This window comes from Thermobia domestica, chromosome 3, assembly GCF_964235325.1.
Source record: "Thermobia domestica chromosome 3, izTheDome1.hap1.1, whole genome shotgun sequence".
Lineage (NCBI taxonomy): Eukaryota > Metazoa > Arthropoda > Insecta > Zygentoma > Lepismatidae > Thermobia > Thermobia domestica.
In genome coordinates, this window is record NC_137456.1 from 285,235,566 (window position 1) to 285,263,006 (window position 27,441).

The window sequence follows — 27,441 nt, forward strand, 5'->3', positions numbered from 1 at the left end:
AATCTTAATTTCGATTTTTTAAAAATAAATTTATAAATATTATTTTTTTAAAATAAATTTAAAAAAACATGGCCAGGGCTTTAAGGTGAAATATAAGATGACGTAATTACTTTCTATTTTAGCTTGTGCAGAGTTCTGTTACAAAGGAAACGCTACGACATTATCCTCAGTATAATATATAAGAAACTTAAACCCGTAAAAATGTCACAATATTTCTCCCAGTCCTAATTTTGTACGTTTTTTAGGGGTTAAAGTAGCATGGACCATGCTTTCTCTTGAAGTCTGTTTTACCTCAGTCATCTTAATTACCTGGTGAGACTCAATGGAACTGCAGTAATTATTGTGAATTTTTCTTTTGTCTTAAATATCTTCAGGTTTCTTTTATAAACATATTCCATATTAGTGAAGGTGACACACAGTGTTGATAAGAGGGGTAACTATCGTGTATGTTTTCTTTTTATTTTGCAGATGAACACGAGTGGTCTAATAGAACTTGAAAATCCTGGCGCTACTAATAGCCATGATCAGAATGATAAAAATAAAGCCAACAAATATTCACGCTTAGCAGAATCAAGATCAGTGACTCCATCGCCGCCTCTTGGAAGCAGAACACGTCGAAGCAAACTACTCGATTTTTCACCGCACAGATCCCTATCTCCCATTAGCTCCTCCACGGAGACTACACCCACGGAATCACCTGCTACACGTCCACGGTTTTTACAGATCCCCAATGTTATGAAACGATTTTCAACGCAGTCTTTTACGCAGTACGATCCGAGCTCACAACCAACTACCCCGACTCCATCTCCGTGCGAACTGAAACCTATTTATGAGGCTGAAAGTCCAGACGAATTGGCTCTTGTAGATGCCGCGTATAGTTACAATTGTCGCCTTATGAAGAGGACGCCTAGCACTATCACAGTTTCTGTACCTGGTAAGCATATAAATGTTGGAGGTAAAGCAACATTAATCATCTCACTTCAAATTCTGATTTCTAAATAATCCTTACCACTTTCATGCTTTTGGTCTTTGCTGCAGTCTTGTTCATAGAGTGTTAAAATTGAAAGTAAGAGAATGAGTTTATCCACTTTGAACAAAATTCCAGGAAAAAACCGAAAACGAAAGTGCATGGGTGATTCAGGAATTAGTATTTGAACTAAGGAAAATGATAGGTAATCTTCGTGGGCGTGTTAGCATACGTCTAAAACGATACTTCTTTGGATATTACAGTGAAACCTGCTGAGTTGACACCTGGTAATTTTGCCACATTTTTGTTGTACCTGAAATTTCCTGTAAAACGTACATTATATATTAATACCTTTATAAGTTTATCTTCTAAACTGAACGTTCAACTTTATGCATAATTCTTGATATTTTTTTCTTGGAAGCTTGAACTTTCAGCACGTCTTGTAGTGATCTGCCATGCACACTCAAAGGAATAGAAAGCCACGCACGTATTATTAGAAATCAAAATTCTCTTAAATGAACACGCCTGTAACTTAATCAGATTTAGAAGGAACCATGAGTGTCCAATTTAGAGAGATTATATTTTTCATTTCATGAGAAAGATTCTGTTGTATTACAAAATGTCAGTAAACCCGAAACCAGTCTGGCAGAGAGTTCTGAAGAACTAAAGTCTGGTGTTATATATACTCTGCTGAAAATGGGTATTTCTGGACAATATTTGAACTGATTGTTGTTTTCCTTCTCTTTTATAGCATTGCAGGAGTAACTTTTAGTAGCTGTAATTACAAGTTCTCATAATTACATGATTTAAGCTGTGTTGCAAACTTCAGCAATGTTTATCATATTTTCGGAACGGTTTGAGATATCGAAGTGCTGTAAACGGCAAAATAATTTACACATCCGCACACCACACAAGTAACTAAAGATGATACTTATCTAAGCATTTTTTAAAAATAAAGCATTTCGAAAAAATTCAAATTTTCAAGTCCTCGTAACTTCGTTGCTATTCATTCAAAACAAGTCATAACATGTTACGATGTCCATAGTATCCAATGCTAAGGTATTTCCAATGAACATTGTCTTGCCCATCTCCGTTGTATTATATGTGTGATATCGGCTTCCAAACTTTGGATGTTTGTAACATTATAACATCCTTAGTTTGCAACACTGAATAATAAATGTGGTATTTTAAGTTTACGTTTAACATGTTGATTTGAAATATGTAATAATCTGACAAAGTGCCATTTGAAAAAATTAACTTTATACTGGGATGGCAACACTGTTCACCCTGTATATATATATATATATATATATATATATATATATATATATATATATATATATATATATATATATATATATATATATATATATATATATATATATATATATATATATATAAATACACAATTACACACTGAGCAAGGCTATGTGATAATATGTAAAAAAATAGTATCACGTCTCAGTTTCAACACAATAACTGTGTCTTCATCAGACTTCCACTCCACTTGCTCAGTGTGTTATTGTGTATTAGTACAAAATGGAAACAAGGCCTGATAGAATATATATATATATATATATGGTTCTGTATGTGTATTGCCGGTAAATATTTAAACAATCTAAGTCGCTTTTAATAAAGCTTTTCTCTTCTCCACTACCATTTCTAACACACTTCCTCAAATGGAATGATAATGCGTACTTGTCGACTGTACAAATTTGTTGAAATGTGGTTTTCCTCTGTCTTTTGTACGACGGAAACAGTAACAAAATGGAAAATAACATATTGATGTTCTGGCACATTCTATAATTTGAAACTAGTTATGTGTGTTGTGATATAGTATAACTTACATAAGTTATTTTTAACATATAACCGAAAGTTTCTTTCGCCTTGTAGCGTATTTTTTAATATTTTAGCACAAATATTTGAATTTTATGATTTAAGTACGTTATGCAACTCAAGTGTGCAATGCAGATTAGCACGTTACACGAAATAAATTACAATGAATATATATTACAATATACCTAGATATATAAAATAACTTATATACTCGACACTTTCTGATGAACTTCAGTAACACGAGACCGTTTGTTTTAAAATTATTTTTCAAAGTCAATATTTTGTATTGTCCCTTCTAATTTTCCTAACTCCATCAATCTTTCTGGGCATGCTGTGAACAAGAGTATGGCTTGTATCAGTGCTTATATTATGATACCAACTATGTACAGTTGCTTCCGTTAACTGTGTTTTATTTCTAAAACACTTTTTTCACAGCCTTTTGTTCAAAACATACCATAAACTCTCGATCAGATTAATATCGGGTGAAGTTGGATACCACTATAGTCTCGGAATTGTTAACGGAACAGCATCGATGGCAGAATGCATTATTATCCTGATAGTAAAAGCTATTCAGGTGTGATCTCGTAAAGTAATCCATAGCTGTAAGAATCATGTTACGGTTCAGATTGTTCATGTTTTTCGAGAATTGCTTTGTCGCAGAAACGCTGTCTTCTTTAAGTTCTTCACCTTTCCTTATCCACAGTTTTACCCCTAACATCATTTCCTTCAAGTACGATCTTCTTTTAATCCGAAAAAAATACGCGATTCTTCTTCTTCTAGCGTCCGCATTCTTCCAGCGTATTCACCATAAAGTTGTAGAAATTGACGCCGTGCAGCCATATATTTCTTTCTTCACTGAGTCGTTTTCTTCCAAACACCTAAGGATTTCAATCTAGATTCAGTTTTTGAGTGGCTTAATTTTACACCTACTTCACTTTAAACTTATATGACGGATTGATGTGAACTCATTTCTCTCTTCTTCAAGGCAATTGCTTTAATTTTTCGATAAACCTTCTGAGATGTTTTCTTTTTTCTACCACTTGGTTTCTCAGCAACATTGTCCGTATTCCTGCCGTTTGTTATCTTTTTCCTACCACATTGAATTGTCAGGAACATTGTCCGTATTCCTGCTGTATGTTTTCTTTTTCCTACCACATTGATTTCTCAGGAACATTGTCCGTATTCCTGCCGTTTGTTTTCTTTTTCCTGCCACGTTGATTTCTCGAGAAGTTTGTCCGTATTTCTACAGTTTGTTTTCTTTTTCCTACTACATTGATTTCTCAAGAAGATTGTTCGTATTTCTGTCGTTTGTTCTCTTTTTCCCACCACATTGGGTTCTCAAGAACTATGTAGATTAAATTAGCTGCCTGTTTCATCCTCCACACTTATTTTCTTCCTGCTTTTTTCCATTCATACAAAATACAAATTGAGTGACTTTTTTCATATTATAAATTCTTCAGGTGGGGAATATTGGAAGTACTACTTTCTATTAGATTTGCATATGGGTTACTGTCACTGTCATTATTAGTATTGTGAGTGGTGGTGGGATAATATTGAGAATACTTTTATTAGATTTCTAAATGACTTCCTTGCTCAACTATTATCAGTGCTGAGAATAGTATTGGGCTAACTTTAATTATTAGACTTGTAAATGACTTCTTTGTGCATGCATTATAATTATCAATACAAAGTAGTTAATTGTGGATATTTGTTTCTTACAGGCGAGGGTGTTATCGACTTCGACATTCTTCAAGTACTACCGTTCGATTCGTCAAGAAAATGCATGTCTATTGTGATTCAAAATTCTGTAACAAAGGAAAAAATCCTGTATTGTAAAGGAGCAGATTCAACGATTTTATCAAACTTAGCACCAACTGGTAAGCGAATAATAAATAATTTGTATGAAACGGAAACTTTTCTTCAATCAATTAAAAATGGAAACAGAACGATTTTAGGATAAATTTTTTCTACTGCCAAATATTCTATATATAGTGCAGTAAACGAAGCTCAAATTTTAATAAAGAAAGGAACAAATTAGTAACAAACTGAAAATTGGTACAGATGTTGAGAATGATGTTCTAAACAACATACTAAAAATCCCCTGAAAACTCAGGTGACTTTCGCCGCCATATTGAAAAATGGCGGCTGGAAGTGTCAAATGAACAATACACAGATAAAAATAGCAATATCTTCGTTATGGTTGAACATAAAGAGGTAAACTTACTGTCGTTTTATAGAACATAGATAACACAATATTTTTTAAAGAGAAACAATTTTTCATAAAACGCATACTTTTACAAATATTTAGCTCTAAATTCTAAAATTCCGAAAACTACCGTCAAATTGATTTGCAATTTTACTGAACTTAGGAAGTAAATATTAACAAGTTAAAATTTGACATAGATGTTGATAAAGATTATTTAAATGGCATACTAAAATCCCGCAACTTCTTCATTCGCCATATTGGAAAATGTCAAATGTCCGAAATAATTGAAAGATAATATTTTGTTAAATGAAATACAAAATCTGGACCGGGCTATATATTTGAGAAACTGTAAATGCAGTCGATCCGAATTCAATTGCGATCAGTGGTGGTGCAAGAGGGGAAACATTATGACGTGTTTACCATTGGGTTTCTCTTCGAACGAGGATGTTGTTTAATATGTCACATGACCATGTCGTCATTTAAAATAAACAAGTTGATTCCAAGATGGCGGAGGAAAACCTTCAACACGCCATTATGTTTCCCCCTTGCACTACCATTGATCGCAATTGACTTTGGATCGACTGTATTCAGTATTCATTACAGTTTCTCAAATATTTAGCCCGGTCCAGATTTTGTGTTTCACTTAACAAAATATTATCTTTCAATTATTTCGGACATTTTGACATTTTCCAATATGGCAAACGAAGAAGTTGCGAGATTTTAGTATGTCATTTAAATAATCTTTGTTAACATTTACTTCCTAAGTTCAGTAAAATTGTAAGTCAGTTTGACGGTAGTTTTCGGAATTTTAGTATTTTGAGCTAAATATTTGTAAAAGTATGCGTTTTATAAAAAAAAATGTTTCTTTTTAAAAAAAATATTGTGTTATCTATGTTCTATAAAACGACACTAAGTTTATCTCTTTATGTTCAACATTAACGAAGATATTGCTATTTTTTATCTGTGTATTGTTCATTTGACACTTCCAGCCGCCATTTTCCAATATGGCGGCGAAGGCCACCTGGGATTTCAGGGGATTTATTATTATTATTATTATTATTATTATTATTATTATTATTATTATTATTATTATTATTATTATTATATTTGTACTACTACTATTACCATTACTACTACTACTTTTTCTTCTTCTAAATGATAATTAAATGAAACTTGCATTTGCATAATATTGAAAATGGTATATTATAAAATTGACTATAATAATTTTAATCTTGTTTTATAAATCAAGTTGAACCTTGTAATTTGAAAATATTAAACCTTCTTACAAGGGTCTCAACTTGCTGCGTTGACAGCTGTTACTCATTATATATATTATTTGGTATGTTAAGATTGATTATATAATGGTTTTCACAAAATGCTATATTTTTAGCTATGACCTATTTGCAGCACTGAAAATAAAGTTATTATTATTTTCCTGACCGTATGGAATATATAAGATCACAAATTGCGGGTTAAATTTGTATATACGAGGGATGTCCGCAAATAAGTTTCCCAGGCGACTATGGACAGAAGTGGGGATGCAAGACCAAAAATAACATGTGGCATTAAAGATCAGATGTACCTTTATATTTCCACATAAGTACCACGTACATTGAGACATTTGTCACACCGGTCTACAAACTTCAAAAACTCTTCTAGGAAAAATTCAGTTCTCTGCATACGAAAGAAGCATCGAACAGCTTCTGTGACATCAGCATTGCTTTCAAAGTGCCTGCCGGTGAGAATCTTCTTCAAAACCGGTTCGCTTTAATCATGTCATCCACCATCTTGACATCCACGTGCGTCCATGCACGTCCTTCCAGGTCTCAGTGTGTCTAGCACGTACTGCCGCACCTCACTGAATTGGCGGCATCATCTCCGGACCATTTATTTCGACATCAGATCAGGCCCATAGACTCCCGATATGCCACATGCCCATTCATAGCGGACAACCGTTTGCATTTCCTTCTTTGACCACGACGTCAAAACGCGCCTTCTCTCCGTAACTACCAGGCTCAGATTGAGACTTGTCTCCGCCTTGTGCAGGCGCTGCGACGGCGCCATCTGCATGATCGCGGGCGAACTTGTGTCTGGGTATGTTGCGCGTGCAACCTCTGTCTTGTTTCCCCCATTGCTGTTCGATTCCTGGGAAAAACGAGAAGGGAAACTTATTTTCGGACTCCCCCTCTTAAATTGGCAACATTGCATATACGATGATTTTTACTTATGGAGGTTGGGAGAACTGGAACGCAGTGGACCACAGGATTAGATATTAATAAACAATGTAGTTAGGGTTATAGCATTATTATGATATTAATAGTGTGTATGTATTTTCACACTGGTATTTGTTATAATATAAACATGTGAAGAACAGCATACAGGATATTCTTAAGCCTTAGCCCCGAAGAAGAGTACACGTGGGACGTAATGGAAATATCGGCTAAATATTCATTAAAAAAGAATATTATTCAGGTTTATTTTTATATATATTATATGTTCCATACGCTCAATCACCAATTATAAAATTATTAACGTACAAAGAGTGTAAAAGTGACTGACTGGACCGAGACTTGAACCCGGAACCTGCGGCATACCGTGCCGATGCAGTCCGCTTTTCAGAACACCCATCTCATTCTCGAAGTCAGTGCTCTTCACTCAGACCACGTGAGTTGTACCACAGATCCCTGCTATGCTTGGACAATCCCTGTGTTCATATATTGAGTGGGTGTTCTGGGAAGTGAACTGTATGGCGAAGTGGTTAACGCATCGGAATGATATGCCGGAGGTCCCGGGTTCGAGTCACGGTGCAGTCAGTCACTTTTTCACTCTTTGTACGTTATAAAATTCACATCTGCATAGTGTGTAAAAAAATCGATTGTTTCTTCTTTTGTTAATATCTATATAAAATCACAGCCGTCATAGGTGTTTAGTATATGGACACAGGGATTGTCCAAGCACAGCAGGCGTCTGTGGTACAACCCACGTGGTCCGAGTGGAGAGCAGTGACCTCGGGAGTGAGTGGGTGTTCTGGAAGGCTGACTGGGTGTCGTAGTAGTTAACGCATCGGCACGGTATGCTGGAGGCCCCAGGTTCGAGTTCTGGTCCAGTCAGTCACTTTTTCTCTCTCTGTATGCTATAGAATTCACATCTGTAGAGGATCTGGTGTGTTAAAAAAAAATTGTGCCTCAGCGTAATTTGTGCCTCATACTGTACAAACTTTCAGAAGTATTTGGAAGGTAAATTATTTTCTAATATTGTTATAAATATTTTATTTTGCAGGCGACCCTCAAATGCAACAAATGATCTTTCGCACACAGCAGCATTTAAATTCTTACGCAAGACAAGGTTTGAGGGTATTGGTAATGGGCAAAAGAATTCTATCGGATGCTGAATTTGCTGAATGGTCAGAAAATCACAGAAAGGCAGAATTGGCAACTGAATGTCGTGAACGCTGTATACGGGAATCGTATTGTCGCCTGGAGAGTCAGTTAACGCTTCTTGGTAAGTCAATGTTGTGATATGTGTTCAAATAATTGTCTGGTATTAAGTAATTAAGTAGAAAATATGGTATAAGGAAGTGATATATTGGCTTTCAATATAAAAGTATTTTATAATCTCATGTGACTATAATAACTTCATATGTCTAGTTGTAATGCGAATAAAGATTACCAGGCCATTTACATTTTTTCTTATACTGGCATGGCGAAAAAAAATAGTGATACCAGGTTTCTGGACTATTGAAAGCACTCAAAGCTGAGCAAGCATAATATGTTACATAACATTGTCAACAATTAAAAAGAATTATTCTGAATAACCAGGGAAATACTTTTCAAACAAATAAAAGATGAAATGTAGTCGGAAGAAAATTAGATGAAAAATAATTTTGTTTTGTTGTTTACCTGTGACTAAATTTTAAAATTGCTTTCATTTTTTTTTTTATTTATTTGTTTTGCGTTTCATTTATTTGTTAAATATAATATGTTTTTCGCAAGCTTTATTCTTACCCCTTGTGTATTACCGTGAAAAATATAGCATAGGAAATTCCGTGGGGTCCCTCAGATACCCCAATTAAAAGTAAATAATTATTGGTATTTCGTACAGAAATCTTATACAGATACATTTTAAAACAATACTTTATTGCATTGTACTCTGAGACTGTCATCGACATAACTTACATCATCATCATCCTAAATAGAAAAGAAATACTATATGACCACGTCACCAGGTAACAAGCACAACTAACAACCCAGAATAGTCAAGTCATGTCATCATCTTGCGATTGTTGCGTGAAGTAACGTGCTTTAGCCCTTTGAATCTAGATTTTTAAGTGCAGTTTCATTCCCATCTGAAGATGGGCGGGCCACAGAAAGTAACGCCTTCTCTGGGGCCATGAGCATTTATTTATTGGGAGTTCCATTGGGAGTTGGGTATCGGGATTTATTTATTTATTGATAGAGATTTTGTTATTTGCTATTCACAAGCTGTTGCAGGTTTTAAGTTATCTATTGCTTCAAATTGTAGGAAGAAAGAGACAGGATCGCAAAGAATGTAGCGTAATGTAAGAAAACTTTCTCTTTACTACACAACCAACTTACTTTATTAAGTCAATAATGAAGTAATTTTCGGGAACGATATATCAGTAATTCCTGCCATTTATTGAACATTATGCAAACTACTAATTTTGCTCATTTGGTAAGAAGAAAGAGAAGAAAAAAAGATTACTTATATAAGTATTATTTTGGGGTCCTTTTACGACCCCAGTGATAATCACTTTTTACATAACAGCAGAACAACAAAAGATATTTTATGTTCAATATATTGAACATACAGAGAAGAAAATGGAAGAACAGACTTTTAGATACTCACGTTCATTTAAGAGATATACTGGATTAAATATTTCTGGGATCCCAAAAGAACCCCACGGTTGTACATAAGGGTTAAATAATATGGCACATAAGACGTGCGTATAAAATGTAGGACAATTTTGTGGAAAGCTCACTGATCTTCATGTCATAATACCTTATATCTGATTATAAGAATTCCAACACTTCTTGCAGATTTACTAGCTTCAATGGTTACCTGTCAAATGACGTTAAGCCTTACTCGCTGCAGCTCATACCCTGAGATTTGGAACATTAACACCATCTGGTTCTCAAAAGGCTCAATACGTTTTAGACTACCTAATATTTTTCCAATATTAGTACAATACATACATTATTTTTATTCTGTTCTGTGAAGTAGAATTAAAATGTAATACTGAGGCATTTCAAAATGAAATGAAATCTTTTTAAGTTTAACGTCCCACGACTATACCCTTAAGGCTAAGGAAGTCAATGATTAAAGCAAGTGAGTATGGTGGAAGAATCGGTGAAATGAGCATGGAAAGAGAATGTGGGAAAAAACGGGAGCACCCCGATAAAAGCCACGGATACGATGTTGTCCACCGCAAACTACTTGACCAGGGAAATAACCAGGGACCCCACGGACTAGAGAGTAGTATTCTGCTAATGAGCCACCGTGTTTCCGATTGAGGTATTTGTTAGTATTTCTAGGAATGAAAATGTTATTTTATTGCATATGATTAGAGGCCATATTCAGAACTAACGTCCTGTAGAAAACATTACATTGTCTGATACAGAATAAATTGACAGGTTCCATTAGTTTCCTCTAGGTTAGAAATTATCTGATCCACTATGAAAGCTGTTTTCTGATTGGCTAATTTATTTAGGAGGTAGTGAGAAGAGAATTACAACTCAGGGACATCATTTTTTAAAACCTGATTGCACTCTTTGGTCATCTACATGAACGCGATTGTAAGTTAGTTTTCTGCGTTGTGTTTCGTAAATACTACTATAGTGGTATCACTAGTGCTTCATTTCTGCCTTTTATAAAATTCGACAAATAATAGGTGCAGGGAAAGTTCTTCAGTTTTTTGGATCAAAAGATCCAATATATTTCAATCAAAAAATTTTGTACGCTTGATCTCTGAAGAACTACATATAGTGTAGCCAAACCCAAAGTATCACTTAACTCATAATGATGTACTTATTCCGTACAAAAAAATACGAAAACTCGATTTAGGGGCCGTTCAATAATTTTCTGGCTCCTCATCCAAAAATGCATCAAAAGATTCAATATATTTCAATCAATAATTTTTTTGTACGCTTTATATCTGGAGAACTACATATAGTGTAGCTAATCCCAAACTATCACTTAACTCAGTATGATGTGCTTATTCCGTAAAAAATACGAAAACTCGATTTAGGTGCCGTTCAAAAATTTTGTGTCCCTGATTCAAAAACTAATTATTGGCCAAGATCACAATTATATATATAAAAAATTCCTAAAATTCTTGTTGATATGGAGAAACCCTACAATTTTTGATTTCTGTATTTCTTCAATTACAAATTCTCGAGCTTGTACATGGATCTTGGTTTTGTCGCACGCAGTAAAAGAAAAAGAAATATGATAAGCGTAACAAAATGGATAAATAATAATTTAGACTGATACTGGGTAATAGTTTTCAAATACTGCTACTGTAGTTCTAATTCACTTCTATGTAATTTAAATTGACTACTTTTTAGTACGACAAGAACAAGATTCACCATCCAGATCGAACATTTGTGACTAAAAATTAAATGTAAGGTTCTCTCATGTTGATTCTAATCCGCTGCTGTGCACTAATTATGGTGATTTGGATTCTTTGTTTTTATTTATGTATTAATCAAGTTTCTTGCTCCCTCGTGGCAATATGATTAGAATACGTGCTTGATTCCTAGTTGGAGTTCACGTGATTTAATTCCCACGATAATATGTAAGTCTACATTTCATATAGCCTTGTTGCTGTAAAGGGACGTTCAGCTCCTAATGAATAACAAAATTTAGCTGTTGCTGTGATTTCATTTTATTATTGTGGCCAGTTTAAAAGAAACATGAAAACGAAATCGGCCGGAGCTTATATATTAGAAATACCATTCCGGCAATCGTTTGGCTGAAAAGTCAATCAGTGTAGTAAGTTCAAACTAAACATCTCTCGATTATGAAGTGAGAGAACGCTCACCGTCCGGATACGCTCGCTTTGTAAATAGAATACGTTAGTTTTTTCGTGGCACACTTCCCGCCTAAAAGATGGATCTGTCTGCAACGCGTTGTTGCCACACCACAGTTAATAAAAAAAATTTGAAAGAATTTAATGTGCCTAATTTTATTGTCAAGCGTATTGCTGTACTAGCTCTGAAATCAAGTATTGAAATTCTAAATGCGCATTTAGATTATACCAACTAGTTTTATTAGTTTACAAACAAGGATGATTTAGAAATTTTTAATGTAGTGTTGAGACGATTGTTTATATATAACAGAATCAAAGGCTTTTAATGAGTTTAAGTATTTTAATAATTGGTTTCTTGTTCATTATATTTATTTATTGTCTTTTTATACTGGAAATGTTGGTTGGATAATGTTATTATGTTACTTGTTGTTATAATGGTGTTGTTGCTGTATATAAATGTTTGGAAAAATTTATTACAATTTTAGATAGTTCTTTTTTTTATTGTTATTATTTATGCTTTATCTTTCATAACTTGGTCTGTGGTGTACTTGATAATATTTTTAGCTTTTGACTTGTCTGTTTGGGTATTATTGGATTATTAAAACTTTGTATTTTATTGAGGGTTACACAGCTATGAGTATTAAAAGGTTGTATGATGTGTGTTATAATAGAAGTAACAGTCAGAACGAAGGTAGTAAGAGAGAAGGGGAACTGAATAGAGTTATACATACACCTATTACTATACAATTTTTTTTTATGAAGTACCATTGCATTTTACTGTTGTTTTTGTATATACAATGTGTGTTAGTTTAAATGAATGTATTGGTTTTTAAAACTGAATAAAGATTAGAGGGGGGTCAAAGTGGTTCCTAAGATGCTTAAATTTTTACCAGCTCTGGGAATACCCCTTTGGGCCTTTATGTAAGAGTTACAATACGCTAGGAAACACACCAAAACGCCACACCACACACAAATCACTGTAACACACGTGTGGCAACCAACCACTTCAAATACCCGCTAAATAGCAATGACCTCATTTGATGGGCTGGCTGACAACTAACGTCACCTATACGACAAAACCAGTAAGACGTTTATTGAATTAAAACGTTCACGTGAGTTCTAGCAGAAAGTACTTTAAAGACCAACCAAGTACACTGACAGGAAGTGTGCCAAGATAAAACAAACATACTGTAACATTATTGGGATTTTGCCTTAGCAAATCATATATTATGTATAGGTTACTAACATTTTTTTCTTTTCTTCTTTTAATGCATATATATAGGTGCTACTGGAATTGAAGATCGCCTTCAAGAAGGTGTACCGGAAACTATTGCTAAACTGCTTCAAGCTGGAATTGTCCTTTGGGTATTGACAGGTGACAAACCAGAAACTGCAATTAATGTCGCTTACTCAGCTCGCTTGTTTTCAACGCATATGGAGTTGTTAAAGCTTGCGGCAAGATCTCGAGATGCTGCTGAAGACACAATCAAGTTCTATTTGGCTGAAGCGGAGAGGGAGGCTGGTTTGGTCACTTTGCCAGATATGCCTAATGAGAGGGGAAGAGTGAGAACGCCACCTGTGTTGTTTGCGAGGCCACCAGGAATAGTGTCGGTTAAAAAGAGGGCATTGGTTGTAGATGGGAGGACACTTACGTAAGTATTGAATAGTAACTCTACTTTTATCTTGTAGCTGAAAATAAATCAGACATTGATTTGAATCAAGATTTCGTAACGGTGCACTACTTCAGTTTAATGAAGTAAATGCTCAGAATGTAATACTGATGGCTACTCTAAATTTCATTTTAATTGGGTACTTAGTGATGCTTAAACCTTAAGTCAGCGTTTTCCAACCGGTGTGCCGCGAGAAAATTATTAATTCTATAGTAACCAAATTGCAAGACACATGAACAATGTATATTTGTATTTCATTTTACCATGAACTTCTACAATGGAAAAATTACTGTAATTGTTGTATATTATTGTACACACAATACTGTGCAAAAGATAGTATTTCGGTAATAGAATTTTATTTGCCAGATCCCCATACACATTTTCACGGTTAGCTGCTACGCTGCCACGTTTAGCCGTTAGCTTCAATTGAAAGTCCATACAGAGAGGTGGAATAAACTTTCATATTTATACCGTTTTCATTTTGTAAAGCACTCTCCCAAACAACTGAGGGATAAAATATATTTGACATAGTAAGTGATTATTTTGATTCTGCAGGTTTGTCATGGAAATCTTGTTTGAGTGTTGGCACAGATGGCGCTCCCTCTATGACAGGTTCCGTAAAGGGATTTTTGGCATTAGTAAAGCAAAAGAATCCGGAGATAATATTTACACATTGTTTTTTCCGTGAAGAAGCACTTGTTTCAAAAATCACGTGTTCCTGAACTTGCAAAAGTATTAAATCAAGTGGTAAAAATGGTTAATTACATAAAGCCAAGACCTCTTGAAACAAGACTATTTTCAGGTCTATGTTCTGCAATGAATTCTGAATACAGTCAGTTGCTTATTAACACAGAAGAAAGGTAATTGTTTCGTGGTCGTATGTTGTAAAGATTTTATACACTGAAAGAACAACTTCTCCTATTCTTTCTGTCAGAAGAAAGTGAATATGCCGATTAGTAATGATTCTTCTTGCAATAAAGTACTTTTTCTTGCCGACATATTCTAAACATTGAATGCACTAAACAAAAGCATGCAGGGGAAAAAACGAAAATATACTAACTTTAAGTGACAAAATTAATTCAACTCAACTCAAAATTTGTTCATTTAGGAAGAAACTCTCACTCTGGTAGAACAAAATTAGAAAACAAAACAAAAATGACGTTTTTGAGCTTACAAAGTGCTGTAAAATTGACACAAACCTCTCAACAGTCATTTCAGGCACACTGTCTTTGTTGCGTACCAATGTTGAGAAGTATTTTCCTACACTTCAGTTGACTTCATTTGACTGGGTGAGGGACCCCTTTGCGAATTCTCTCCTACAGTCAGCAGAATGAAATGTTCAGGAAGAAAGTGAATTGGTCGATGTGAGGAATGACCGAGGTTTGAAGCTCTAACACTCACAGCAAGACAGGGCATCATTCTGGATTTCTCTCCAGCAGCCCTATTTCTACAAAGGCTTTGAAAGTTCTCATTCCCTTTTCTACATCCTACTTGAGTGAAGCAAGATTTTCTGCAATGAACACGTTTAAGTGTAACAACTGGAAGATATGAGGGCGTGTTTATCAACTATCCGTCCGCAATTGAAAAAGATCATGAAAGATCATCAAGCTTAAGTTGCACATTAATTTTGCTTCGTGCACCAACTCGTCGTACTTATTTTTTACAATTGTTTAATAATAATACAATTTTTAACCTTTAATATATATTATTGAAAGATTGTTACATTACTAATATTATTTAACAATAACCTTCATATAATATTTGAAAATTGTAATGTATATAACCCATGTTAATAAATTATAAGTTTCCTACTGTGCTACTTTTCTGTACATTTTTAATGTTAAAAACAGTATTTATCACTATTATGACCATTATTGCTTCATTATTTGCAGACTATTTTCGTAACTTGAAATTTTAAAATACCGCTAAATCCTTTTGACAAAGCAAACATGCATACAAATTACCTACATTTGTGTCTTAAAAGTACAAGAGATTTGCTTGTTCGTTCGTTATTTAGTGATATTCCTTCTTAGTGAAAGATTGGATACAATTTTGAAAAAGAAAGTGCATTAAAGAAAAAAAAAACAGTCCTATTTTTATTGCAATTCTTTTCTATTTTAAAATTAGAATGAAAAATAAGCATATTGATTTACCATGGGAGAGAAACAGTGATCGAGCTTTCTTCTCTGTGAGAAAGAGATCAGTAATCACAGAAAAAAATACCATTGTATTTTATATTTACAAATAATAATAATAATAATAATAATAATAATAATAATAATAATATTTATGAGTGTGCCGCGAGAATTCTTGTTACACCCGTAGTGTGCCGCAAGTTGAAAAAGGTTGGGAAACGCTGCCTTAAGTGATGATATGGACGGATATTTTCTGAGGTGTTCTGAGAAAATCCAAGCTTGGATCTAATTCACGACCCTGTGCATGTGAGTGAATATTTTGCACGTGTCCTTGGGTACATATTTTAAAACTCAAAATCTTTGTATCCCTAGCTTTCTTTCGTGTTTAAATTATCATTCTCACAACATTTCGAACCTCTCTGGAATCATCCTCAAGTGCAGACGTAATGCTAGCCGGAATCTATTTTTTGATTACATTAGTATATCTTTTCAAAATGTGTAAACAGAAAAATTGACATTAAGTGTTCCACGGTACAGCGCTTGTAATTCTAGTTACCACTTCCGAGTTTTTGTGCAAACAAACCTGTTGCCTTAATTTCTGTAACTTCTTTTTGCTCATCTCTATAAGTTATTGAAACCTATTTACGGGCTTGCAAACTAATGGAATAAGTGCCACTTACGTTTTTGCACTCACTTGTCAGAGCATTGAAAATGCCAGTTGAGTAATTATTATGTTAAATCACTTTTATACAATATTCACATTTAATTTTTTCTTCTTTGTTACTATAATTAAGTCTTTCTGTTTATCTTAACATTGACAATATTGATTCTTGTTTTACTTTTGGGGCTCCAAGTTATAATTCCTTTTCTATTTTCTTTCCGAAACATCTCAAATTCTGGCTTCCACATTGGTTATGAAGATCAACGTTGCCACTTCAATGTTGATACCTGTTTTTTGTGTGAAAAACACTGCTTTCATTACCTATTGAAAAATTTTGTGTTTACATTATTACTTGAAAAATTAATGATAACAAAATAAAAAATACGTATATTCAGTTGAAGTTAACTATTTTATTACATTGTTTCAGCTATGATCCAGGTTCCTTTCTATCCAAGTTCAATTCATGTCGTCTTATTCTAATGAATAAATATTCAAAAACATATTATTTGAGCAAGAGTGTAGGACTTTGACTTTGTCTGCTTCATGATCTGTTATTTGAAGATGTCTGAACAGTTCTAATGTGGGGGAGTTCTTCACGCCGCATCCCTTACATGGTCTGCAATCCTCGTCTTACTCCTAATATTCCCTTTGGTCATGCGTATGTAGTATTTGTTACAACTGCAAAAGGCAACGTAAATCCCTGCAGTAGACAGTTTTTGTAAGAAGAAAACAAATTTTCAAAGCTGATGCCAGATTTGATTGCAAATTGAATTCCAAAATTATTGCGTATTTCCCCTCATCCTTTCAGAAATTCCCGGGGATTAGGAGACCTACTTACATTCGTTTTCCCTCTTGTTTTCCTGTCTTTTATGTCGTTCCAAAGTCGCTTTTTCAATTTGTTGAGAGTGTAATTATTGAATCCGTTTTTCTTTCCCAGATGAAATAATTGCTGTAAATGGTATTCTAAATTCATTTCACTTCTGGAAGATCTAAAAGCTCGTAGAAAGAAATTATTCCAGACATTTACTTTAATGAGATTCTAGAATTTTTTGTACACAAAGAATTGACACATTCCAGCCTCTTTTAAAGGGAACATCTGAAAAAGTTTCTGTCTACGAGCTTTTAGATATTCCGCACAAATGGATTTAGAATACCATGGATTTAAAATACCATTTACAGCAGTTTATTCACCTAAGAAAGAAAAACGGATTTGATAATTACACTCTCAACAAATTGAAAAAGAAGCTTTGAAACAACATAAAAGTCCGGAGGGATGCACAAGAAGGGAGGAAAGAAAACAAGAGGGATAACGAATGTAAGTATGTCTTCTAATTTCTTTAGCCTGGAATTTCTGAAGGGATAAGGGAAATAGGAAATAATTTTGAAATCCATTTTTCAGTCACGACCAGCTTTGAAAACTTATTTTCTTTTTACAAAAATTGTCTTCTGCAGGGATTTACGCTGCCTTTTTCCAGTTACGACAAACACTACATAGGCATGATCAAAAGGAATGTTAAGACGAGGATTAGAGAACATGTAAGGAATGCGAGACAAGTAGACAGAGTCGAAGTCTTATACTCTTGCTTAAACAACATATTTCTGAATTTCTTCATTAGAACACAAGAAGACTCGAATCGAACTTAGATAGCGGGAACCTGGATCATAGGTAGAACAATGTAATAAACTAGTTAACTTTAACTAAATATAGATAATTTTTATTTTGTTATCATTATTTTTTTTCAAGTTTAAATAATGTAAATAGAAAAAAAATCTTGGAACAATGAACATAGTAATTTTTAATACACGAAACGGGTATTAACGTTGAAGTGGCAATGTTGATCTTCATAACTAATGTGGAAATCATAGTTTGAGAAGATGTTTTCAGGGGGAAATACAAAAGGAATTATAGTGAGTGCAATTACTAAAGTAAGATAAAAGACAAACAAAAATCAATAACGTCAATGTTAAGATCAACAAGAAAACTATTAATTATAGTAACAAAGAAGAAAGGATCAGATGTGTATATTGTATTAAAGTGGTTTAAAACATAGAACTTACGCAATTGACATTTTCAGCGCTCTGAATGAACAAAGGGTGGGTGACATTTATTCCATATTTTGCAAGCCCATATACAGGTTTAAATAACTTACAAATGTGGACAAAAAGAAGTGACAGAAATTAAGTCAACAGGTTTGTTTACACAAAAGCTCAGAAGTGATTAATAGAATTACAGAAGTGTAATGTGGAACACTTGGTGCCGATTTTTTTGTTTACACGTTTTGAGGAGATATAATAACGTAATCAAAAAATAGATTCCGACTAGTATCACGTCTGTGCTTGAGGATGATTCCAGAAGAGATCGAAATATTGTGGAATTGATGACCTGACTTAAACAGGATCCTGACTTAAACACGAAAGGAAGTTAGGAATGCAAAGTAAGATTTAGAATTTTCTTTGGTTACCATGTAGGGAAAATTAGATGCGATGCTCCTCAGAACATAACTCCAAACTAGAAATGATTATATCTACCAAAATATAAAATAGTAATAATAACACTTCACAGTCACGTGATTAGGAATAGATCGCAAGGAAACTGGTCCTAATATTTAAGGTCATCAATGTGCGGTGTGTTATGATATGGAACTTTGTGGTTTAAGAAATAAATTAATTAATATGGTAATAGTAAAAGGTTCACTTTATCACTATCACTGTTTTAGTTTAAAATCAGTCAATAAGTATTAGTGGAAGGAAAATATTTATTTTCTTTTTAGGTATATATTGGATCGTCGCTCTAATCTCCAACAGCCGTTCCTTAAGCTTACTAAATACTGTTCGTCAGTACTTTGTTGCAGAACAACCCCTCTTCAAAAAGCGTACATTGTTAAAATAGTGAAAGAGCAATTGTCTATGAGAACTTTAGCAATAGGTAAGTATGATAACTTAATGTGATTTCTTTGGTTTTGTTTGATGCCTCTTGTGTATTTATTTTGAATTGTTAAATTATATAGAATTTTTTTTTTTTTTTTTTCAAAAAAAAACTTCAACCACTTTGAAATTCAGTGATTGATTGCGAAGTCGTAAGGTATAAGTACAGTATGTATATTATGAAAAATAGGTATACACACCCTTCATGTATTTTTGTCGGTAACTTTCGACCAAATTGACTAACGGGGTTATAGTTCTCAGTACTCAACAGAGACTACGTGCCCTGTGCATCAAAGAAGACTAAATTGAACTACATCTTATCTTCCCAAGGTGTTCACAAAGGAATATATAGGATGTGTATATCCACTTTCGCATGATAATGCACCCGCACACAAGTCCAAAATTATTGCTGCCAAATTGGCCACCGTGGGATTCCAATTGGTCCACCACCCACCTTAATCTCCAGACCTGGTCTCTTCTGACTATTTTCTATTTCCCAGCCTTAAATAAATAAATAAATAAATAAATAAATAAATAAATAAAAAAAAAAACTTAACTGAAGGTTCACCGTTTTGAAGACTTCTGACGCTACGTCACACAGGTTGCTGAGAGCTGGTTTGAGGAACAATCGAAAGTTTTTGCATGGGCTATGAAAGCTTGAACAACGCTGTTAAAAGTGCATTGATCTCAGTGGGGAATACGTTGAATAAATATGTAATCTCGGACCTCTGACACTTGTTTTTCTTGGCAAAGTCAGGAACTTTTCAGCACCCCATCGTACGTAGTATCCTAGAAGAATAATATTTAACTACATGAATTCATCAACAGATAAGTCAAGAGAAGAATTACTCGAAGAAATCATGGAAAGCATATTTACTAATTAAAAGGATCAGTCATTTTTTCTTACCTGAACCACTTAGTAAAGTATGTTACATTTTTCGAGTTTTAATCGTACTTAGCCGTTCTTCATTTATTTATTGCTTGAAAACTTGTTCTGGAATAAGGAGGAGGAAGTTGTTTATGTCGTATGAATCAATGGAGACAAAAGAATTAAAATAGTAGCTCACTACACTAATTTTCTATGAATTATAGTACACAGCAAATTGGATCGAAGTAACTTACAAGGTATTTAATGACATTTCTCTAGTTACCAGCCTAGTTTGATTAATTGTGTTGCTGCACTGTTGAAACCGTTTTTGAGTTCCGTATTACCTTTTAGTACTCAGTTGAATTTTATGTTGACACTGCATAACTTTTATATCAGGTATTGAGAAATGTGAAGAATATGAAACCACTTTTAACAATTGTTTTCTTACAAATTAACTTCTTGATAAGCCCGATGAAGGAATGGTGACTTTGCAGTCCATTTAGTAGCGTAGTCCTCTAAGATTCGCATCGAAGAAGTGAATTTGATTTCGAAAGTGTTCGCAGAAACGTACTTAATTGCTCTAAAAGCATAAACATGTAGAACACAAACACAATGTGCCAATGTAATTTCGGTCTAATTGTTCACCAACAAACATTTGTTGTGACGAAGATAGGATGAATGAAAATCTTGAATTTGTAGTAATACTCTGTTTAATGTGCATTATGGTGATAATTGTTATTGAAACTTCGGAAACATTTATTGCCGTATATACATTTTAAATTTAGGTTCACTTCCCTCCGCCCCCTCTTTACTTTAATTAGTGATTACATTTTTGAGAGAGAGCAACAGTTTTACTGGTTTTACATTTTGTACGTTTTAAATATGTGTTAAGTGGTCCTTATATATTAATAAAGGAGTAAACTCAAATTAAGTTTAAGAATTCATAAAAGATTAAGTTTGCAAGTAGTTCTTTTAAAATAAAGCTGACCTGTTTTAAGTAAATGAACTGCTGTGCTAAGGAAAGCAGTTCTCGATTCCCACGTCGATATTCCGCTTTGTTCTTAAAAGTCAGTCACCGCTCTTTCTATCTCCTGCTGGTTGATGAATTATCGTGATTTCAGGAAGTACGCCATGGACTGAAACAGGTAGTAATTCGAAGGGAAAGGTAGTAATTCGAAGGGAAACAGGTAGTAATTCGAACTATATGCCGGGTGTGACATCATTTCCTTGCCATCGATTTTTTTTTTCCGTTTCTCGAGCCGAGTGTGTTTTGCGGCCTCCTGTTGCAGCAGGGCGCACTTTAGTTTCACCAATGTAGGATATTATTGGCATAGTGTAGTATATTTCCGCCTCAACTGCTTGGAATAAAAGTCGACATTGATGGTACTACCGTTAGGAACGAAACTCGAAGTGAATTAGCACTTGAAATTTCACTACACACAGAACATGACTTTACTCTTGAAATGGCCCTGTTTGACTACCGGTTCTGGAAGTTGGTCCTTGCTCAACCACTGTTTTTGCACATTCGGATTTCGGAAAAACACTTACTTTTTGTCAAATCCGTTTCAGGAAAATCACATCACGCGGATTTTGCAACAGTTGTTGGCACACATCTACTCTCCTCTGGACCTGAACTGGGGTCAACTCGTGTGGCACAACGCAGGAGCTCCTGATGCTTTTTCCCGAGTTCGAAAAGGTTACACACTACAATGGACTGGAAGATGGCAAGTTGGTTTGACAGTCGTCATGTGTTGGTGGATGAAGTTTCCTTTGTGACGTGTCATATGACCTTAGAATCTGTTACCCTTACGCGGCCGGATCTTGGCTGATCTTCCATTTACAACCTACAACCTGCACAAAATTTCTGAAACCAACGAGTTGCTGTGCTGTTCATGACACCTTTCCCTTTCACATGAGAAATGTGGGTTGCCGCAGCAGCGTTATGCCCGAGTTCGAACTCACACAACGGTTGTTGTTAAGCACTCATAGTTACTGCAATTAAAAACTGATTGAAGATATAACGGAGTGGTGGCTTCCGCGTTAAATAGTTTACTCACCACACTACCTCGTGACAGTTTGACCTTGTGCTTACGGTCGATCACGGAGTAAACGCGCCTGCTGTTTGGTATGACTCAACCTTGTAAGTAAATAAAAATAAGTTCAGAAAAAACAGCCAACGATTTATCTTAATCCTATGTAAGTAGCATTTAATATCAACCAAGATATTTAACCAAGATAGTTGTGATTTCTAACAAAAAATTAACACAAATTGTTTTCAGAAGCTTTCAGCATAAAGAAATTAGAACATTAAACGTGTTTTAAAATATATGTATTATACTGTGTGTTGAAATAACTAAATTATTATATGCTGTTAGTAGGTGTCATAATTTTGTGTTTATAGGTGATGGTGCAAATGACGTATCCATGATACAGACTGCTGATGTGGGCATAGGAATATCAGGACAAGAGGGAATGCAGGCTGTAATGGCTTCGGACTTTGCCTTATCGCGTTTTAGATTTCTGGAGCGGCTTCTACTTGTCCACGGACATTGGTGCTATGATCGTCTTGCTAGAATGGTGCTTTACTTCTTTTATAAAAATGCAGTAAGTTGATTTTACTTTAAATTTATATTTTTCGTTATATATATATTTTACTTGAACTTACGTTGTGTTTACAGATGACGAAGTTATAAAGCATGAAATCCTATGCCAAACGGTGCGGTTGGGAAAGCAGGAAGGAAAGATTTTTACGGTTACACTAGCGCAGCGTTTCCTAACCGGTGTGCCGCGAATGGGCCGATGGTGTGCTGCAAGGAAATCGAAATAAAAGCAAGACAATAAAAATGTAAATGAAAAAAATAAAAAATGTAAATTTTATATTTGTGTTTCACATTACTATGAACCTCTACAATGGAAAAAATTACTGTAATTGGAATATATTATTTTACATACATTATTGTGTAGCTGCTAAAGCTGTGTAGCTAATAAAAAAAATGTCATTGTTTTGACCATTATTGTTTCTTTATTGTTACCAACTGTTTCGTAACTTCAAATTTTAAAATATCATTCAATCCTTTCGACAAAGCAAACATGCATACAAATTATCTATATTCGTGTTTTAGAAGTGCAAAAGATTCGTTTGTTTGTTCGTTATTTAGTGATCTTCGTTCCTAGTAAAAGATTGGATACAGTTTTTTTCGAAAAAAAAAAAGTGTATTTTTAAAAACCTGAGTTCTATATTTCATTGCAATTGTTTTCTATTTTTAAATTAGAATATAAAAAAATAAGTATAATGATTTACCACGGGGAAAACACCCGTAATCGAGTTTTCTTCTTTGTGAGAAGATCAGTAATCACAGAAAAAAATACCACGGTAATAACTGTGTGTGCGCCGCCAGAATTCAAGTTACATCCGTAGTGTGCCGCAAGTTGAAAAAGGTTGGGAAATGCTGCACTAGCGTATAAATAACAGTCTGTGTTACTATTTTAACTGAACTACTACTGCGCAAACATTCGGCCTATTGTGTGCTATTAGTTAAAATCGATTTAACTTTTTTGAGTTCATCCACCATCCCTCATGCAGTTACTCAAGTACGAGGGTAAGTCAAAAATTATTCATAATATAGCTATAACTTTTCTCTTTTCTTATATTGTTCATACGGATCTTTGTCCTCGTTTATTTTATTATTCTGCTGTTTTGGTCATGCTATGAAAGTTTGATCCTAACTCCTCCATTTGTCTTCCGTTTGTTGCATGTAGATCATGGCCTCTTCATTATAGGCTTGCACTAAAGAGGAACAACGAGCAGTGATCCGGTTTTTATTGTCGGAAGGTGTATATATAAGGAATCATGTGATGATGTGCCACTTCATCAATAGTCACTCATCTAACAGAACCATGTCACGTGCACGCTCAAAGTTGTCATTATTTGTGGCCATAGATGGTCGTCCGGTTCCTTCTTCGTGTATAACACGTGTGCAACCATTTTTGAATTTTTCAGTCCATTCGTAGATACTCCGTTGAGGCAAGACACTGTTCCCGTATTGTGTCGAAAGTCTTTCATGGATTGCAGCCCCTGATACATCTTTCGATCATAAAAACCGGATCATTGCTCGTTGTTCTTCTTTGGTGCAAACTTCTAATGGAGGGGCCCTGATCTATCTACAACAAAAGCAAGACAAATGGAGGAATTCGGATTAAACTTTGATAGCATGACCACAACAGCATGCGTAACAAAATAAACGAGGACAGGCCTGTATAAACAGTGTAAGAAAAGATATAGCTATATTGCTCATAATTTTGACTATCGTATTAATGGATCTCTTTCGAAGCTATGTGGTTGGTATAGTGCTCTAGGTTCAATTCCTGGTAGGAGCTCATATGGTTCGGATTCCGCATTAAGCTGTAGGTTTATGTTTCATATAGCCTCTCGGTCAAAAGGGTCAGTAAATTCAAATCCATCCAACCAACAAATATTAATGTTGAAATTTAAATATAATTACGGCCTTTGTTGTAATAATAAACATTAAGCCACGATCATGTTCAGTATCATCACTTTTGAAATAATGAAATTGAAACTGTACAGTTTTTAAGTTACAAGACAATAATCACAATAGTTTTAAATCTACAAATTACCTGCGCACTAGCGACATCTATTGATGTCAGGTATGAAGGCAACGCAGACAGCGACACACATTAACGTGATTTTACCATTAAGAATCAGACTAACAGATCGAAATATTTCCCTTTTATAATTAGGATATGACAAGAGCAAGTGGTAAAAAATAATATGTTTTAAGATAGAAAATATATTTAAGTGATCTTGCTCAAAGTAGTTTGGATAGAGGAATATATATATATATACGAGAAAGAATCAGAAACTAAGGTTACAAGGCCGGTATTTCTGGATTTTCGTCTATTATAGAGGAATGAGGAGTGTGTAGTAATTTTAATACGTGTAGTTGGCAACTGGGCAGTTTCAGACACTCGCCTCCTACGGTACTAGTTGTAGGTAAACACAAATGGCGACTCGTTTGGAAAACTGGTCTTGCGAATAAGTCAGCTCAGTTATTCGATTTCTGTGGTCGAAACATGTAACCGCGGCTGAAATTCACCGGCAGCTGGTAAAGGTTTACGGAGAGACTGTAATGTCCCGTCATCATGTCGCAGAATGGTGACGAAAGTTTACGGCTGCTAGAGAAAACGTCACCGACGAGGAACGCAGTGGTCGACCCAGCACGGCATCAACAGATATGAAAACAGCTCGCGTGGAGGAGCTGATTCAGGACAAGACGATCACGTTACGTAAGTGATGACAAAATTGGAAATGTCTAGAAAGTCGTCGCTTCGCTTCAGACAAGGAGGTGAAACACTTCGTGACAACGTGGCTGGACACGCAAGGACAGGATTTTTACCAGGATGAATCTTCAAACTCATCCCATAATGTGACAAATGCCTCAACCAATATGGAGACTATGTCAAAAAATAACGTAATGTATGTACTATCTGTTGACTGTATTGGTTGTATGAAATAATAGAAATAATACATACACGTTTCACTGCAGTCTTTGTAATCTTACGTTCTGATCACTTCTTTTATATATATAATTTAGAATATCTATGATGAAATAAAGCATTGAATAATTATGAATATTCATGATGAAGCATTGAATCGACGGTATATCAGTTCATATGTAGGCCTATAAGTTTTCGCAATAATTGTTTGATTGGTATTGTTCTTCTAGAACACTTGAAATTTATTACATTACATTAATGTCTGTTCGTGTTTTTCTTTCAGACTTTTGTGTTCCTTATATTTTGGTATCAATTATATTGCGGGTTCTCAGGTTCTGTTATGATCGATCAGATGTACTTGATGCTGTATAATTTGCTTTTCACATCGCTTCCGCCAATTGCTATTGGTTAGTATGTTTTGTTTCGTTTTATGCTGTTGGTGTTTCTTATTCAGTGTGTAAGATTGTAAATAGGTCTTTCAAACATACTTAAAATTATTGGCTAGAATTGTATTTTTTTGTTTGCTTGTTTTTTTTATCTTAATTATAGATCTGAGACATTTTCAGTTTTTTTTTTTTATTTTTATTTTTATTATATGATACCACCAGGGTATATATTCAACATGGTTATCAGCTTAAAAACGGCCATCTTGAATCTTCGGTAAATTTCTTGGTAAAAGGTCGTGTGCTATCTAACCTGAAAATTTCTCAGATATAGTGGTGAAGTTCTTGATATATACCTTGGTTCATTCAGTAGTAGTAGTAGTGATACTTTATTATTATTTTTTGAAAATATTTGTAGAAGCTAAAATTACAGGAATTTGTGAGCATATCAGTTTTTGTGCATGTTTTTACATTGACTTGAAAATAGTTAAATGAGCTAACAAAATGTCAGTTCTACTTCTTGTAAAGTGCGTATTTTAATTTTTAAAATGCAAGCTTAAAGCCATTCTTCATAGGACTACATAAGAGAAACACTCAAATCACTTTTTAAGGGGAAAAATATAAAAATACATGTCATTATTCGGTCAGGCTGAATTAAAATAAACTTGGTTGTGTAACTAATAAAGTTTACATTATTTTCTAACCTGACTGTATTTTTGATCAGGGATTTTTGTTACACCGCCTCTAAAATTATGAAGAGAATTTACAGGATTTTGTAGTAATATGTGTTTGGGGATTTGCGTTGTTGTTGTTATTGCATTAATACAGATTATAAGAATATCTGCATGAAGCTGAACATATGATCGAATGTGACGATGCTATCCATAGTTGGACATGGTACATATATGCATTAACAATTTGAAATCCTTTGTATTTAAGAAACAAGGTGAGGTAAATTTCTTCTTCTTTTCATGTATTTTGCATTATTACTATTATTAATCAAATATGATTTTAAGTAGCGCTGGTTGAAACATTTTTATGGGGAAGGTCCGTGGGTAGATCGAGCCGCGGCCACCCATCCGTGACAGATTTTTCAGTTTTTTTTTCTTAGTTTCATCAATCGACTGCTGGAATGATACATGTAAGTTTTCTTTAGGCTCTGGCTGATTTATTTCCATATTTATACGCATGTTCTAGTTTTATTGTTCACATTCCAATGAAAAATGGC

The 27,441-nt window shown here is 34.4% G+C and overlaps 1 protein-coding gene across 6 annotated transcripts in view; it reads left to right on the forward strand.

Moving 5' to 3' along the window:
- LOC145681107 (phospholipid-transporting ATPase VD) overlaps nt 1-27,441 on the forward strand; it is a 325,531-nt gene that overhangs the window by 250,918 nt on the left and 47,172 nt on the right. For all 6 annotated transcript variants that reach the window (XR_014130730.1, XR_014130731.1, XM_081752516.1 and 3 more), the window contains exons 9-15: nt 469-934; nt 4,525-4,680; nt 8,289-8,510; nt 13,340-13,709; nt 19,295-19,449; nt 22,718-22,920; nt 26,114-26,237. Coding sequence is in view for 4 of the 6 variants with exons in the window: in XM_081752516.1 (XP_081608642.1) it covers nt 469-934; nt 4,525-4,680; nt 8,289-8,510; nt 13,340-13,709; nt 19,295-19,449; nt 22,718-22,920; nt 26,114-26,237 (1,696 nt within the window). In the remaining 2 variants the exon portion in view is untranslated. The remainder of the gene's footprint in view (nt 1-468; nt 935-4,524; nt 4,681-8,288; nt 8,511-13,339; nt 13,710-19,294; nt 19,450-22,717; nt 22,921-26,113; nt 26,238-27,441) is intronic.